The sequence below is a fragment of the Pelecanus crispus genome, chromosome 2 (genome assembly GCF_030463565.1).
Source record: "Pelecanus crispus isolate bPelCri1 chromosome 2, bPelCri1.pri, whole genome shotgun sequence".
Lineage (NCBI taxonomy): Eukaryota > Metazoa > Chordata > Aves > Pelecaniformes > Pelecanidae > Pelecanus > Pelecanus crispus.
The window spans coordinates 76841404-76858191 of NC_134644.1; the positions used below are offsets into that span (position 1 = coordinate 76841404).

Genomic DNA, 16788 nt, shown 5'->3' on the forward strand with positions numbered 1-16788 from the left:
TGTAGTATCAGAAAAAAGGCCAGTCCTGCAATGTCATCCAACAAACCGAGGTCCCCGGGGACACAAATCTGCCTACACAGGCACAAGTGCAGGATCAAACCTTAGCTTAAAAAAAAAAAAAAAAAAAAATAATAATACTACAAAGAAAAATGCAAGCTTACAGGCTCTTTCTTAGGGATTAGAAACCTAACTGGACCTTTGGTTACATTTGAAAACACACTAACCAAACACTAAGTTTGGGTAATCTAAATTTCCCTGTAAGTACTAAAACCCAAGCACAGCAGCGGAGCATTTTACAAAAACACGAGTGGGAAAACTGATTATTTAAAAAGTGAATCTCATAGTAAGGAGCAAGTGTTGTTTCTGGAGACAGGAAATGGATAGAAGATGGGTTGGTTGCTGATGGCCAGAAAACATACTTCTATTGAAATCTAAAGCCTTTGCAGGCGTTCGATGATTTATACACGTTTTGTTTGGAGGAAGACTAATTAGCATCAGAATATCATCATTCCACATGTCTAGCATGAAACGTTTCCATTTTTCTTTTTCAAATAGCAGTGGCAATATTGCATCAGTTTTTTTTAAAAACTGCATCTAAATTAAGCTTTCTCCCAAAACAGATTGTTAGAATAGAATCAAAGTGAAATTAATGTAGTTGAGTTCTTAGGAGACAGAAACCTTCCATAAGACAGTCCATCCCTAATCCTTAAAAGACACTAACATATTCCCATTGGGTCTTATCATCACAACTTTTTTTATGTGCACAATCAGTCTGGTATAATTGTTATATAGATGCAACAGACAATTAAGGACGGAGTTTATATCTGTTTAAAAGGTTTCTATACTTGCCAAAGCAAGCTGTGCTAATCTAAACACCACTTAATAGGAGCACTTGTCTGTACAGCTGCCTTGAGAAACCCATACAGAAACGGAGCCAGAGAACCTTTACAAATCAAATTAAATTGAGCTTCTTCCTGATGGAAGGTTTTCTTTGCCTACTTCTCTCAGAGCAACATAGTTGCCAACCTAAATTATATAAGGACACTTCCCTTGTTTCTGCCCAAGCGTACCTCTGAGAGAACTCTTGTGGAATTGAAACTCTTTAGCAGTGCTTCATCTCAACCGTTTTTTTGCCCACTGGGGAATGCCAATTTACCAAAACTGAAACTGGTGACAGGGAAGGATCTGTTCTGAGAAATGTCATAAAGGAAGAAAGAAAATATTTGAAGGGAAACAAGAAGTCATGGAAATACCCTACTTCAACAATTCCCAAATGAAGCTCTTTTTTGTTTTTTTGTTCCCCCTCCAGCTTTCCAACTAGAAATTCAATACAGGAGGGAAGAAATAAGATTGAGCTCCTCAAAAGAATTAAAATGAATTGTTTGGACTGAACCAAACTGGTTTATTGTTTGTGAGCCTTTAGGATTTTGTGTCATTCACAACAGTAAGACTGCTCTCTGCCCTACCTGTCCCAGCATCTCATCCTCTCATCCTTTTTCTTAATTTCCTCTCCTCCTCCAAACCTGCCCTAAATTTAGGCTTCTGTCTTTGAGAGGAGACAGTCATAGTGTTACCAGCATAGAAAACAAGTGCATGTTTGCCAAATGGTTCTTCATGTGACAACCTTTTTAAAATGGGAAGACTAGACAGACTGGGATGGCCAAAGCAGTATGCTGCTTTAAGTATTTATCACGGGCAAGATACCAAAACCCTGAGGTGCTGAGTTTCGCCATAGACTTCTCATTAATCAAAACTCCAGCTCAAATTTAATCATGGGTTTCCAGAAAATGCTTTATCAGATAAATGTATTTCTCCACTAGCAGAACTTGTCACACAATAATTTGGGGATTTTGTTTCTCCGTAAGATCCATCCACAGACATTTATTTCAGAGTGCATGCCTCTTCTGTCACTAGTACTGTAACGTGTCAGCTCATTAGCCTTGTTGTCCAACACATGCAGAAATGGTGATGTCACTGTCTGTGTAAAAATGAGTAATTGTCATGGGGATGGCACTGGTAAAACTCTTAGCGAGAGTATTGGACAAGTACCCTCTTTCACACTTCTCTTAAAAGTGCTGATAATTTAATAACAACAGGTAGGTCTTGCTCATCTCTCTTGTTCTCTTCCTCTCAAAAAACAGGACATCCTCAAAAGTGTTGGTTTAACTCTTTTTAATCACATTTTGTAAGCAAGAATGACTCCACCAGAAGCTAGGAAATGCCCCTTCCCAGTCAGCCTTGCAATTCAAGGCCAGCCAGCACCAAACAGAAGTGTTGCTCATAACACAACTGGCAGAAAGCCCTAGAGTTGTGAGTGAGAGCAGGATCAGGTCACAAAAGCATCATTAAAAGAAGGAAAAAAAGCAGTAAAATCTTGTCAGTGACAAAATTGTTGGGCTTTTTTGTGCCTAATCCAAAGTACAGCTGATGCAAGTCAGCACCATTCCACTGCACTTAATACAGCCCTGTCATTTTATGCTAATTGAATCTAGGTCATTTATGTAACTCTATAGATTAAAAAAGAAAAGGTGTTTGGAAAGACAATCAACCTGCACTTTAGATTTAGGAAAAATACAAAACTGAAAAACAGCATAATGAACCTGGTTTTGTGTGCTGGTTAATGGAAAAGGTCACACCAGAAGTTGAAAAGTCAGGATTAGGCTGGTTGCAGAGCAGTTAGCTATACCAGTATCACCAGCAGTTGAGGGTTTGAATCAAGGCCAGCTCATGGTTTCACATTTTTTATTTTAAGTCTGTTTCACAACTTGTGCCCTACATCTTCAAGACTTACAACCCAAAACTTGCATAAATCTGGTTATGATAGTACAAAAGGAGAGGTAACACCCATTTTCATTACTACTTGTTTGCATTACAATACCATGGGGGCATTTTTTAGGACTGGGCATCTACTGGTGACGCACTTCACAGCCACATGTAAAAGTTCCTGTTTAAATCCCTGAGCCTGCAAAGTTAAGCATTTTTAATTTAACACACCATGAATCAGTGACACCTGGACATGTTTTAGCCCTAAGAACGCGTACAGTTAGAGCAGAAAAGCAGATCTCCAAGGTATAGATCTTGGACAACAAATGGACATAAAGTGTAGAAGAAAATAAGCAGGTATTTTGAAGATGGAATCAAGAACTATGAACCTGTTCTGTATCAGGGTAGTATTTGTCACATATTCTTATCTTCACAAATCTTGAATCTTACTTCTCAGAAAATTCACTGGGGAACACCCAATCGAAGACAAGCAGCAGTGCCACTCTGTGTGTTGATACCACATTTCTTTCCGCCACACATTAAAGCTGATAACTCACTCAGCCCAGGAAAGAAAATACAGTCATTTCTGTTGATTTCCTCTTGCCTTGCAGAAAGATTTGGGCTCATAGCACTAGAAACAACTCATAGTTGCAGCTATAAGACCAATGCATTAGAAGAAATACCTCTATAGGCTTCCTCCCCTCTCAGCTTGTGAGCCTTGATCAAAAGCTCTCCAGCGGTTCAGTCTTGGCAGAAAATACCCTACTAGAGCATTTTATAGTGGCCAGATGTTCATACATTACTTAGGTTAAAATAAAGTGTTATGATTTGATAATCCTAAGACCTATAGCAACTTAAAAAACCAAACAGTTATAAGAGCGAGTATCTAAGGATGCAATATCTAAGCACATGTGAGAATGAAACCCCAACCTTTCCTCACTGACAGCTAGGAAACGCCTTGTATGTCTTCATACATAGCAAGTGAGTCAGGGCTACTACTTCATAAAAACTTTTTTTAACAGCAGACAACACTGAGTGATGCAGTAGGTTCACTATCACAAAATTCATTATCAGTCACTAGAAATCTTGATGCAGCTTACAAAAGACAAGACAGGAAACACGATATACTTTCTGTAAAAAGGACAGAGTTCTAGCCACCTAGCCAGGTTCTTTCAAATACCGAGATTACCTTAGAGACTCTTTTCTATTTCACCACCTTCTTGCAGTTCAACTTAGCCACAGGACCTTTCCTAAGAAAAAACATTTAAGGAGACACTCCTAGCTTCCTAAGCACACGCAGCAAAACAGAAAGAAGGGCTGAGAGGTGTCTTGCTGCCTGATCCACCATCATTCAGTGGCTCCTGCCACTACCTTCCAAAGGACTAGAAGTTCAAGAAAGTAAGGAGTAGATTCCCCCCCCCCCCCAATTCTGTCTCTCTTATAATTTCCCCATATTTTCTTTGGCTGTTTCATTCTCCTTACAAGCCCAAGAGAGCCCAGGTACCTGTTGTATATCCACCTAAGAGGCTTAGGAACAGAATGTCAACAACTAGAGTTTTGTATTACATTTACAGAAATACTTCACAACAGAAAACAAACATGCTCTTTTTCCTTTACTTACATTTTGATTCATTCTGCCCACATCCAAGTTTTATAACAGCTGCATTTTATACACTACCACTTGGCCTCCTCCAGGACAGAACTCCTCCTAAGCAAAGCTACAGCTGATTTTAATACATACATGACTGACAGCTGAGATTAGCAGCAGTTGATGGCAGTAGCTCATCAACTGCTGGGAGTTACCCATGGGGTGAAGAGGAGAGCATCTTGGGAGCAACTATATTTTAATACACTTCTTCATCCAGATTTAAAATAAATACATAAAATTTACTCTCACATGCCTCTTCTTTTCCACCTCCAGAAAGCACTGATCTATTTTAAAAGCAGTCAGTATGTTCTTGGGTCCTCTGTCTGTCTGTGGTTTGGGTGGGACAAGGTGTTGCAGAGGTGCAACACACCTCTGCTTCAGTTCTCTCACCTGTAAAACTTGGCTTGTTTCCTATCATTCTGCATATCAGGCATTGTTGTCCATGGGAACAGGCCGATTTCTGCCCTCCGAAGTGCCGCTATAAATTCAGAGTAATTCTGTTGGTTTCAGTAGGTTTATTTGCTCTTTGTCCTTGTTAATGTAAAGTACAGTGTTGGGCATCTGCCGTAAGCACAAAAACTGTCTTGTTGCTGTCTTAGTTAGGAATGTTCTCTATTGCAGCCTAACATCCGTTTTGATCCTAGAAGAAATAGAATGGGGTTTTTTTCCCCTTATATTTAAGGAAGAGGGATTTAATGAACCACAGGACTGGATATTTTGCAAAGTACATGCAGATTCAGCTCTTTTTCTTGGTGAGGAACATGCCATTGGCATGGAAAAGACCCAAGTAATTGCTTTTGGAAGAGCATGGTCTTCAGCAAGAACAGAACAAACTTTCTGTTCAGTTGTCTTTGTTTTGCAGTACTGAAAGTTTGAAGTAGGCTCATTACATGTTTCACCAGAGCCAAACCTGGTGCCTGTTAGTTGCTCTGCATGGATTAAGTGGTTAACGATGTTTTGAAAATGTTGGGCTAGATAGTTTGTGGGAACACCATCTGTTTCCTTTAACGCGTAAACAAAGAAAATTGCTGGTTTGAAATGCAGGAATATTTAAACTCGGATGACCACAGGCATTCTTAAAAGAGAAGAAGTAAAAGGAAGAAGAATCCTCATGAGCTCTGAAGTTCAGTGACATTTGTTAGGAAATAAATTCCTAAGTACCAGAGGGGGCTGCCATCCCTGTTCCAGAAGTGGCAGAAGGGGAGCCTTTCTTTTGCAGCCACCTCCTTCCTTCTGAAGTCCATCTTCAAGACTAAACTGCCATCAGACATGCAAAACCATAAAAAATGGCTTAACAATGCATTGAAAAAGCTGAGCATCTCATTCAGAAGCAGCAAGTTCATGAAATGTATTTGTGGGTGAATACTTGAAATCAAAAGTTCTAAAAATACGGGATTTGATAGCTTTCATACTTCACGGACCAAGCTACCTCCCTCTTCCTGGTACAGAAGCAGCAGTGCAACCACATGTCCTGGCTCCCTCTGTGAGGTATTGGCGTCCTGGGGACATGAAAGTCAGAACAAATGCTCCACATATTCACTTTGTCAAGTAGCGTGGGTATTATTTTAATTACTGTTACAAAATGTTCACTCAAGATACGTTTTGGTGATGAGCAGCGTCTGTTCTGAATTGACTAGGAACTAGCAGTCCAGAGGGACGTTTAACCTAATGAAAAGTGTTGGAAAGGAAGAGGAGCGGAGGTACAACAGGAAACATTCTTGTACTCAGTGCAGACCAGATTAGCATTTGTGGAGGATTTTAGGTTGAAATCGCTCAGAACATGTTGTTACTGGATAATAATCCTCCACACAGGAAAATATACCTGAGTCACTGGGAGAAAAAGAGTTGTCTTTCATGTTACCAACAAACCTTGGGTGTTGCTGGGTGTTGCTGGGTTTCTTAAAGTCTTATTTTCTGTCTTTTATGTAGCTATTTCAGAAGCCTAAAAAGGAGCAGACATAAAAGCCTCTGATGCGTTTTTATATGGAAAATAAATGCCACCTTAAGTCAAGTGCACTGCTAAGCACAGCCCTGCAGATAGCCCAGGTCTTCTGTCCACAGTCACCTACGTAGGCAGGCTGTACACATGAATACCCAGAATCAGGCACTTGGTGTTTCAACCTCTCGCTTCCTTTCACAGCAGCCGGAAGCACCCAGAGCAAGGGTTTGTTTGCTTGACCACTACGTTGGGTTGGTCAAGTCTGGGAATAAGTGAAAGTGTCAAACTAAATCATAAAAAAAGTCCTGCAGCGCTGAGTGAAACTGGCTTCCTTCATCTGGCCAGCCTAGCTTTAGTTTAGTTATTTAGGATTGTATCACAATACGGTAAAGAAAAACTGCAGCCTTGTAGTAGTGTAAGCCTTTCATATAGCATCTGGTATGTCAGCCTTTTCTGAAAAGTGGGAACCGTCTCTAAGGATGAGCTACAAGAATAACTGCAGCTGCATGATGCAGCTACTGTATGCAGAGTGAGGGAGGATCTCTGTAAATACTAGGCACAAGCGCAGCTTCTCTTCCACATATGTTCCAGGCTCCATGGTGTAAGGATATCATCTGCTTTGCCATCGGGGCTTCTATTTTTCAAAAGCAAAATATCCTGTTTACCTATAACAACAAGAGCAAATGGTTTTACTTGTGCATGCCTTATTACCTGTGCTGCTTGGATCAGCTCCCTTTTTTTATATTAGAGGCCTGTGACTTTTCTTTCAGTTTGTTCATGGAAAGTCATTCTCTGAGCAAGGAGGGAGTAGTGGTGTCAATGTATCCTGAGTGACTTTAGGCATGAGATAGGTAGGACAGTTATTGCTGAGCCTGTGTAAAGGTGCTTCTCTAAACTGCTGTGCAAACTTTGGAGAACTGAGATGCCATAAAGCATCTACAGAGGTGCTACACATCTCCTCCATGGGCAGAACTGTAAGGAGCATCACACATCTGAGGCCTGGAAGAGATCTGGTCAAATTTGACTCCTGATCTGGATTTAGGATAGAGTTCAGCTTCTGGGATAGACCACAACTGAGCAAGAGTTTATAAAAATTTCAGACTAAGGGACCAATACCCATCTTTTCAGAGCCTGACACAGCCTGACTCCCAGCCTTGTGAGGTTTTACCTTACAATCAGCAGGTAAAGCGCATCCGAACTGCAGTGGTGCACCAGTCCTCCTCGCTTCCAGGGCTGGCCTGGGGCCTCTGGTTGCCCGCCATGAACAGCCTGTTTTTTTTTTTTTTCCTCTGGGAAAAAGTCAAGCAGTTTCCCAGCATATAAGCAAGCAGCCTAAGCCACAGTGTTCACAGTAGCAAAAGGGTTCATGGAGATGGGCTACCAAGGAAACAGCCCTCTGTTTTTACTGTGCATTGTCTGTTCTCCCAGAGGATCATTTTTAAACACGCAGTGACTCTACTGAAGCAACACCATGGTTGTAATTTTGGAGCCCCTGGAAGGAACCTTTGAATAAGCATTGCTTAAGCCCAAATCCTTCTGTTCCTGACTTGGGTGGAAAGCATTTGACTGGCAGCACCCAACTGAAAAAAAAGGATGCAAAAAACATACGGCAAGCTGTGCTAGTCTGATCACCAGCCCTCACTGACAGAAAAAGCATGAGGAAGCGCTGTTGATACAATTGAGAAGTTTCTCAGACTAACAACATAATCCCAGTATTACATGAGAATGGCCTGGAAGGGATAACATCTGGAGTGATCCATTGTGGGAACTTCCAGTAACTTAAGGGAGAATGTTTTGTCTGTAGATATCTTTTACAATGCAGTCGGTGACTGTGGGAGAGGAATGGTCTGTCATAAATTCATTACATTTTCAGATTCTTTTTAAAATACTTGTATGTATGTAAGCCCTATTAACCCCACACCCAGTTCAGCAGGAATTCTGTCATGGGCAGCGAACTGACCCAGTGCTTTGCAGACCGTACCGCTTCCAGTTCCTGTCTTCCCTGTCCTCTGATGCTAATTCAAGGAAAATCAGCTGAGAAAACCAGTGTCTTCCCCCACTTGCCAGGCGCGGATGTTCCTCCTTCACCTAAGGCACACACAGTCAGTGCAGCAGCTGGCGCTACCAGGCGCACTGACTTGGGCTACTCACATTGAATCAGACCTGTACTTTAAACTGGTATGGCAGTCACCTCAGGGGGAGAATCCAGTGATTGTTCCATGGTACAAGGCCAGAGATTACACAGCAATATTTGGGCAGCAAGTAAAAAAAAGAAAAGCCTGTGGTGTTAACATAGCAGAGTGGAGGTAGCAGGTAGCATCAGGGACTTTCCCTGCAGACCTCAGTCATGCAAAACTCATTGTGAAATCTGGCCAGGATGCTAGGATTCCTTACAGCAAAAGCTGTTACAGGATCTTTACTGAGCATTTGGACAGAATCTCTGTTCTACATCTTGCATACATGTCTAAAGACAGGTAGCTCTGGTATAGAATTCTCCCCAGCTGAGCACAAAGCCACATCTTATATGGGCATACGTAATTTGTCATTTTATGCCCTTGGTTTAAAGTATTTATATTTTTTTTTGTTAGAGCTAAGTAGCACCAGCAGAGGTTAAGGTGTCATCATTTCCACTATAAACCCAGCTCTTTCTGAGGGTTAGGTAACATTTCTTGTATAACACACTATACTGAAATTCTGCCATGCAGATGCTGTCCAAGACGTAAGGCATTAATTTTTCACCAAATTTTATTTGAAGACATTATGGTAGTTAATGGTTTAGAAAAATGTAAATTCTAAGCTTTTTTTCCAGAGGCTGTTCTTGCATTATATACTTCAAGAATGGCTTAACATTTCCTATCTCTTAGCCACTAATATAGACAAACCAAACGGAGACAGCATAATTGAATGTCCTGCTTTGGGAGGTTTAAACATAGCGTTTCTATGTAAAGAATGTCCAAAGCCAGAGCTCACAGTCAGTCATCCAGAATGTTGTGCTGTGGAGCACAATAACACTAGACATCCTGCTGGAGTAGGTGGGAAATGCCTCCACAAGCAAAGGGGGAAGACTCCCAGAGCCTGAACCTAGTATTTTAAGCCACTGTCAGTAAGTGGGGACACTCAACACCTCAGTTGGAGGAGCAGAATGTACATAGCTCTGATCTCAGTGAGTGGGTGGTGCAACCATCACATCATGTGGTCTGTGCTAATGGATAGTCAATGGGAAGAAGGGACCAAGCTCTCTTAGACCTGCTGGAAAATCTGTTCTTGACAAATAGAAGATACTGTAGCAAACAGACGTGTCAGAACTGGTCTGGAAGGGAAAGGTGGTGCGTTTGTACCTACTCATAGCAATTTTGCAGTGTTCAACTGTCAGAAGTATATGTAGACTTGTGTTACTAACATTGCTACATAAAAGCGCGAATTATAATCGTACTGGATTGTATACCCTGTGCAGTTACAGAGAGAACATGCCAAGATCCTCAAAGACTTATGTTTCCTCTTTTTCTTTTATCCCACAGGTAATAACTCCAGTCAGGTCAGGACAAGGTTATGTTTATGAATTCCCTTCCAAATACCAGAAGGATACGTACGATATTCCCCCTGTGCGCCCTCTCCAAGGGGTAGGTACCAATAAAACTGCCAACAGTATTGACAGGGCACAAAAGGTGATAAATTTATACCAGAAGTTTATGAGCAAAGCAAGTTCTCTCATTTCAGAGAGAAAATATGTTTTAATTAGATGCAGTGGCTTATTCACAGAGCGCAGAAGTATTTCAAAGTTGTATTTGATGTTGACTAAGGTTTGGCAGCACACCAAACACAAAAGTCCCATTTGTTTTCTGTGTTTTGATCAAAGAGTATATCTAAACAGAATAAACTTGCTGCCTGGGAACAATTTTTTTTCCCCTTACTTTGTTGTTGCATAGTTGACAGTAATTCACTCAGTAAGGGTAAAATTATCACCTAGATGAACAGCTACTATGCAGGGAATTGTTTTCACCACGTATCTACTGCACCATGTCACTGAACTTGAAATATATCTTTGTTCTAGGGAACACCCTTAGCATTCAATCCCCAAGACCACAGACATCTAGAGTGGATGCTTGCAGGACCTGTAACTCAACAACCCTGCATCTCTCCACGGCTTTTTGACAGAGTAGCTCCTCTAGGGAACAACATTGGAGCCTAATAGTACATAACACAGACTGACACCAAATGGCTGGAACTGTTGGGAAGTCTGGGTTAAGAGACATTCAGACAGTGGCCTTACACCATGTGCAAAACCCAGTGTAATCTAGGACGTGCCATGGGACACTTGAAACATCTGACAGCTGTACTTTCTGCTAGTAAGACAGCTCACACTGCACCCAATAAAGCAGATAGGCGATGCTGACGGGGACAGCCTTAGTTTCAGAGAGTTTTGTATGTACTTGTACAAGCTTATTCCTCAGTCCGTCTAATCTCTATCAGTAAGGGTGTGATCAGTTCTGGTCACATGAATATACTGCTCCCCTGTTCAACCCAGCAGGTATCTGTAATAGACTGGCCTTGATTTAACTCTCGGGATGGAAGTCAGCCATGACTTCATCTCTCCAGCCTGCTGTCCACACAATTGCCCAGAGGGGCCCTAGCAAAGTGCATTTCCTCCTAGCTGTCCAAAATACCAGGCAAATCCAAGCAGCTCTCCCATATGAAACAAAGTTGAAGAGCTCTGATCATCTTCGGGCTGTTTGAGAGGAAACACAGAAAACAGGAAAACTCATCTGAGATCAGAGCTTTCCTGAGGTGACTTGTTTCTGTAACCAGTTTATTCTTTCTTTAGATATACGACATTCCACCCACATCGGTTAAGGGGCCTGCGCTTCCAGTTCCCATGGGAGAAGCAAAAGCTTTAGGAGTCTATGACATACCACCTGCCAAAGGGGTAGGTATTACACTGTTTCCACAAGATCCTGTATTTTTATGTCTGACCAAAGACATGTTTAAACAAGAGTGCATGTATGATCATGAAGGAAAAGGAGATTCAGTACTTTAAAGATTTCCTTAGGTGTTAAAACTGGTAAAGTGAAGCTCTGCGTCAAAATTATTAATGTTATGTAGTGTGAATTGATAATTAGACCTACATTATCTTTGTGGTAGCATGCTGCCTTTTCAGATTTTGCTGCTTACGAGAATTTGCGTCAAGATGAATATTGAAAAGTGAGATATTAAAACTGACACTCGGTCAAACTCAGCATAAGGAACTGACTCCATGAAAGTCAATGATAGATCTTCCATCCCGGCATGTTGTAGGCCGCATGGAAGATGTAAAGGATTTTGCTATTCTAGCCAAAGGTTTCATGGTTTGCTTTCTGTGATTCAGGTCTATGCTACACCTCCGTCTGCATGCCGAAATGATACAGGCCTGAGGGAAAATCTGCAGGATTTTTCATCTCCAGTGGGCCACAGTGTAAGACCAGAAGGAGTATATGATATTCCTCCTCCTATCACCAAAGCAACTGGGAAAGAACTTAATAAATTTTCTCCTGAGAGCCTTTTATTGCCAGATGGAGTGCCACAGAAACAGAGTGTTTACGACATCCCTATGAACCATCAAAACCATTTTCTTGGGCAGCAAATTGCACCTCAAAAAGATGTTTATGATACCCCAAGGGGAATTGCATTCCCAGGACAACAGACAGGACTCGGTGAAAGTCTCATCCCAGAAGGAAGAGAAGGTGTGTATGATGTGCCACCAGCAGTCCTCCAAGACACTAAAGGTGTACAGGATGTGACTGATGGGATAAATAGGTTGTCTTTCTCCAGCACAGGAAGCACAAGGAGTAACATGTCCACTTCTTCAACAACATCAAAAGACTCTTTCTCAGCATCAACTGCACAGGACAAAAGACTAATCCTCGATCCAGACACTGCTATAGAGAGGCTTTATCGCCTCCAGCAGATGGTGGAGACAGCTGTCCATAACCTCATGGCCTTCACTACAGCAGACTGGCGGTCTTATGGATATATGGAGAAACACATCAATGAAATTCACACTGCTGTGGATAAGGTAGAGCAGTCGCTGTTGGAGTACCTCCAGTTTGCAAAAGGATCAGCAGCCAATGCTTCCTGCCTATCTGAGTTCAGCCTCCTCAACAAAATGAGGAGGGAGGTGCAAAGGCTGGAGGACTCTCACCAGATCCTTACCCAAACCAGTCATGACTTGAACAGCTACAACTGGTCTTTGAATGTTCTAGCTGTCAATAGACTGCAGAACAAGTGTGATGACCTGGATCGGTTTGTTATGGTGGCAAGGACAGTCCCAGATGATGCCAAGCAACTGACCACTACCATCAGCATCAATGCAGAGGTGCTTTTCAAACAGGCATTGAGCAGCTCACGTTTCAAAAACATACCAGAGAATATCGTGAACACTTCTGACTGTGTGTATGACAATCCTCATATGCAGCATCATGGAGAAAAAGCACAGAACCACTGCCGTTCCCTTCCTCCACTCCTGAGTAAAGGTCAGCACCCTCACAATACCACCAGTGAGAGCTCGGAAAAGAGCTGGATGGATGACTACGATTACGTTCACCTGCAGGTACGTAAACCTAACACCTTTGTCTGCACAAGGCCAAGTAGGAGTTGTTGATGCTTCTGCTTGCAAAAGCTGTTCGCTGGAAGGTAGCAATCACATTGTCACACTAATACACGTTCAAGAGTAATTTCACCAGGGCGATTACTTGCTTTCACATAGGACTGTTGCATACATAATAGCAATAGTCTTTTGCTCTGCCACACTAGCCTTTTCTTCTCCATACTCTCAGTGGTGCGCTACCAGTGAAAAAGCCCATACAAAGCAGCCTGTTATTTGACCTATGAATTGTCACTTAGCTCAGGAGCAGTTTGGTTTAACATGGTGTCTTCTTGTATTATGGAAAACAGGGGAAAGAAGAGTTTGAAAGGCAACAGAAGGAGCTGCTGGAAAAAGAAAATATCATCAAGCAGAGCAAAATGGAGCTAGAGCACCATCAGGTATGTTTGCTCAGGTGCGATAATCATATTGAAATGCAGTGTTCCTTGCACATAAGGAGTACTAGTCAAATAAAGCAGGAGGGGCCCTTCACTTAGCAGTATGCAACTGCTAGCATCATTGCTGTGAGGTGTGCATGAGTGCTGGCACATGCAGTTGGGAAGTCCCAGGTGCTAGATGGTGAAGACAGCAGGTATTAGGTCTTGACTAAATAGTAGGTCCAGATTAGTTTCTTTCCAAATGGGATTTGTGCTAGTCACACTCCACCATTAATGGTTTTATCAACACAAAGGACAAGGACACGCACTGTCATGTTCCAAATGGGAAATGGTGAGCATCAAGATTTTACCACCTTCCTGGGCCCATGCATCTGTGTAGGCAATTGCTTATGCCAGAGACAGCTTAAGTATTTATTGCAGAGTAGCTATTTGGAAGATCAGCATCTCTGCCCTGTTCATTTCCTTGCTACCACTTAGCAACTGAGTGGAAGCACAGCCATAGCTCTCAGTGTTTGGAATGATGTCTCTTGTAAGCCTTTCCCTTGAAAACAATTTCCAATGGTCTCAATTTAAGAGACCAATTATTTTTTTATACAACGCACTGTTGCGATGGGCCCAGTGCATACGCATAATGAAAAGCAGTCTCTGTCTCCAGAAGTTTACCACAGAGGAGAAACACACTTCTGCAACATCTCACAGTGGATCAGTCACAAAGCCAGCTTGAGAACTTGGCTTTCCTGACCTGCAATTCAGTGCCTTAATCACTGGACCACACTGAATACACATGCCACCTGCACATCTGTTCAGTGAACCTCAATACCATTAACTTAAATACTGTGCTTAACATCACTTTAAATGCTAAAAAAGCAGGTCATATAAGATTGAGGGCTATCACTTTGCCCTCGTATTAATTCTTCAGTATGTTGTTGCCATATCGTATGGCAGAAAACTGTACAAGCAATGTGGATGTGAGAGTTAAAGGTTTGTCATCTCAGAAACCCACATACATGGCAGCTTTTTAAAGACTGCGTAGGAGTCATTGCCACTTGGATCCATCTCTCTCGCTTGTGATTTCAGAATATTCCAAATGAGCAACAGCCTGTAAATTCAGGAAGTTGTTTTGTTTTGTTTTAAACACAAATAAAGTATTTTAGATGTTTTTCTCTTCTGAACTCTGTGTATTTGGATTTACGGTAACCAAAGCACTTGATTACCCCTCTCTTTCTGAAATAAAAAAATCTTAGAAAACACATATACTATTTTTTATTTAGCATAAGGCCAGTCTAGGATACCCAGAGGTGTCCTGAGGCATAAGGTGAAATTGTAATATGTAACAACATCTTACGAGAATATTCTTTGAAGAGACCCTTTTTATTTGCCTTCCAGATTAATCAGTTTCAACGTCTGGAGCAAGAGATCACAAAGCCAGTAGAGAACGACATCTCAAAATGGAAGCCACCTCAAGCTCTCCAGACTGCAAACAGCACCGCCACCTCCCATGACAGCCAGCTGCTTTTATTCTATTCTGACCAATGTGAGACTCACTTCAACTCCCTCCTAAATGCCATCGACGCCTTTTTCAGTTGCGTCAACGCTTCTCAGCCCCCGCGAATCTTCGTGGCTCACAGCAAATTTGTCATTTTGAGCGCTCACAAACTTGTGTTCATTGGGGACATGCTCACGAGGCAAGTGACGACTCAGGACATACGCAACAAAGTCATGAACTCCAGCAACCAGTTGTGTGAACTGCTGAAGAGTGTTGTTCTGGCTACCAAGATGGCTGCCTTGCATTACCCCAACACAGCAGCCCTACAGAAGATGGTGGACCAAGTAACAGAGCTGTCTCATCACGCACAGTTGTTCAAACTCTCGTTGGTCCAAATGGCATCCTTGTGAAACCCAGTGGAATCCAATCCATGAGCAGCAAACCCAAACAGCAAAAAAAAACTGGAGCTATTTTTATGTAAATGTTATCATTTATTTTTTTTAAGATATTTTTTATGAAGTATTTTAAATACATTTTTATGCGTTAGAGAATCTAATGAAATCAGGGATCTGGGAATATATCCGGTTCTGTATTATGTTTCTAATACACATTTAGATATGTACACACTGCATATATGTATATGTTGCTACATTCCCTAAAATATCAATTAAGCACCTTAAAAATTATGCGTTGGGTAAGCAGTGCGTATCTTTTGTATATACTGCCTGTTTCCTCAGTATATTTGTTAACTGGATGCTGCGCTCTTCTTGTTTCATTCCATCTTGATTTTGGCACATGGACTTGGTTGTGAAACCTACTTGTAGCAATCCATGAAGCAAGTGTAATGGTTCTCATAGAACTCCATTCCCTTCTTAGAAATTACTTTCTATAGGTTAATTCCATGAAAATTAACGCTCCTCTTGATGTTACTTTGTTATGTACAGCCTTGGATCATTCTGAGTAGCATATATGCGCAACTGCAACAAGCAACACATCAAGCAAAGCATACAGCATTTGGGAGAAAAGGATTTTTAGGCCATATAAGAAACAGAACCTTCTAAGGAGGAAGGCAGAATCTTATATATTTAATATGTTGTAGCATTCAAATTTCACTATGTCTAATAACTGTACAACATGGGATTTCAAAATGTGGATGGAATCCCAGCAATGTAAATTCATACACGTTTACCTTGTATGACCTTGCATTGGCAATTAAATTTAACAGTCAGGCTCAAAAGCCTTATTGTTCCTGGACTCAGAGTTATCCTGAGAGCATCCCAGGATCCACTGGGCTCATCTTTGAGGCTGCAGATGAGCAATGTCTCAAAATACCAGTCCCTTCCAGAGGGATTAATGTACAGATTGTAATTCATATGGAGAGAAAACAGCTTAATTTGAAAGAACAGATACTTAAACATCTCTATAGCACACACACTATTTAATGAAGATATAGCACTTAATTTTCTATGACATCTTCTTGGGAATTGACTGCATCTATTGCAATTCTGACTTCCATTCAACTATCAGGCTTTTTTCCCCCAATTCGGTTGCATAGGTGCTGGTCGTTCTGCACTACAGCATTGCCAAAAATGACCTCCCATTTTAATGGGGCCATTCCATCAGTAGGAACACACAATCCCAACCAGTAATTTTCAATATAGACCCTTAAAAATTGTTAGCAGAGTGGTAGACGCCTTTAGAAATTTCACATATGCTGGCTGCTCCAAAATATGTATAAACTTACTTATCTTTGTTGCCTTTTGTGAAACCCCTAAAAGTAAGGCACAGAACAGCAGTTGCCTCTGGTCCTTAGACTAGAAGCCACGCTTCAAAGCGGGCAATAGCTCAGGTAAATTCTGGGTGGTTCTGGTGTTTTTAAAAGCAGAAACACTACTGTCCTTGCATAATTCAAGGTAGTTCCACATTGATGTGTTCTGA

The 16788-nt window shown here is 41.5% G+C and overlaps 1 protein-coding gene across 1 annotated transcript in view; it reads left to right on the forward strand.

Moving 5' to 3' along the window:
- NEDD9 (neural precursor cell expressed, developmentally down-regulated 9) overlaps window positions 1–15304 on the forward strand; it is a 73776-nt gene extending 58472 nt beyond the window's left edge. The window contains exons 3-7 of the mRNA XM_075705554.1: window positions 9869–9970; window positions 11173–11274; window positions 11713–12933; window positions 13278–13367; window positions 14751–15304. Of these exons, the coding sequence (XP_075561669.1) occupies window positions 9869–9970; window positions 11173–11274; window positions 11713–12933; window positions 13278–13367; window positions 14751–15260 (2025 nt within the window). The 3' untranslated portion in view covers window positions 15261–15304. The remainder of the gene's footprint in view (window positions 1–9868; window positions 9971–11172; window positions 11275–11712; window positions 12934–13277; window positions 13368–14750) is intronic.
- Window positions 15305–16788: the final 1484 nt, after the last annotated feature.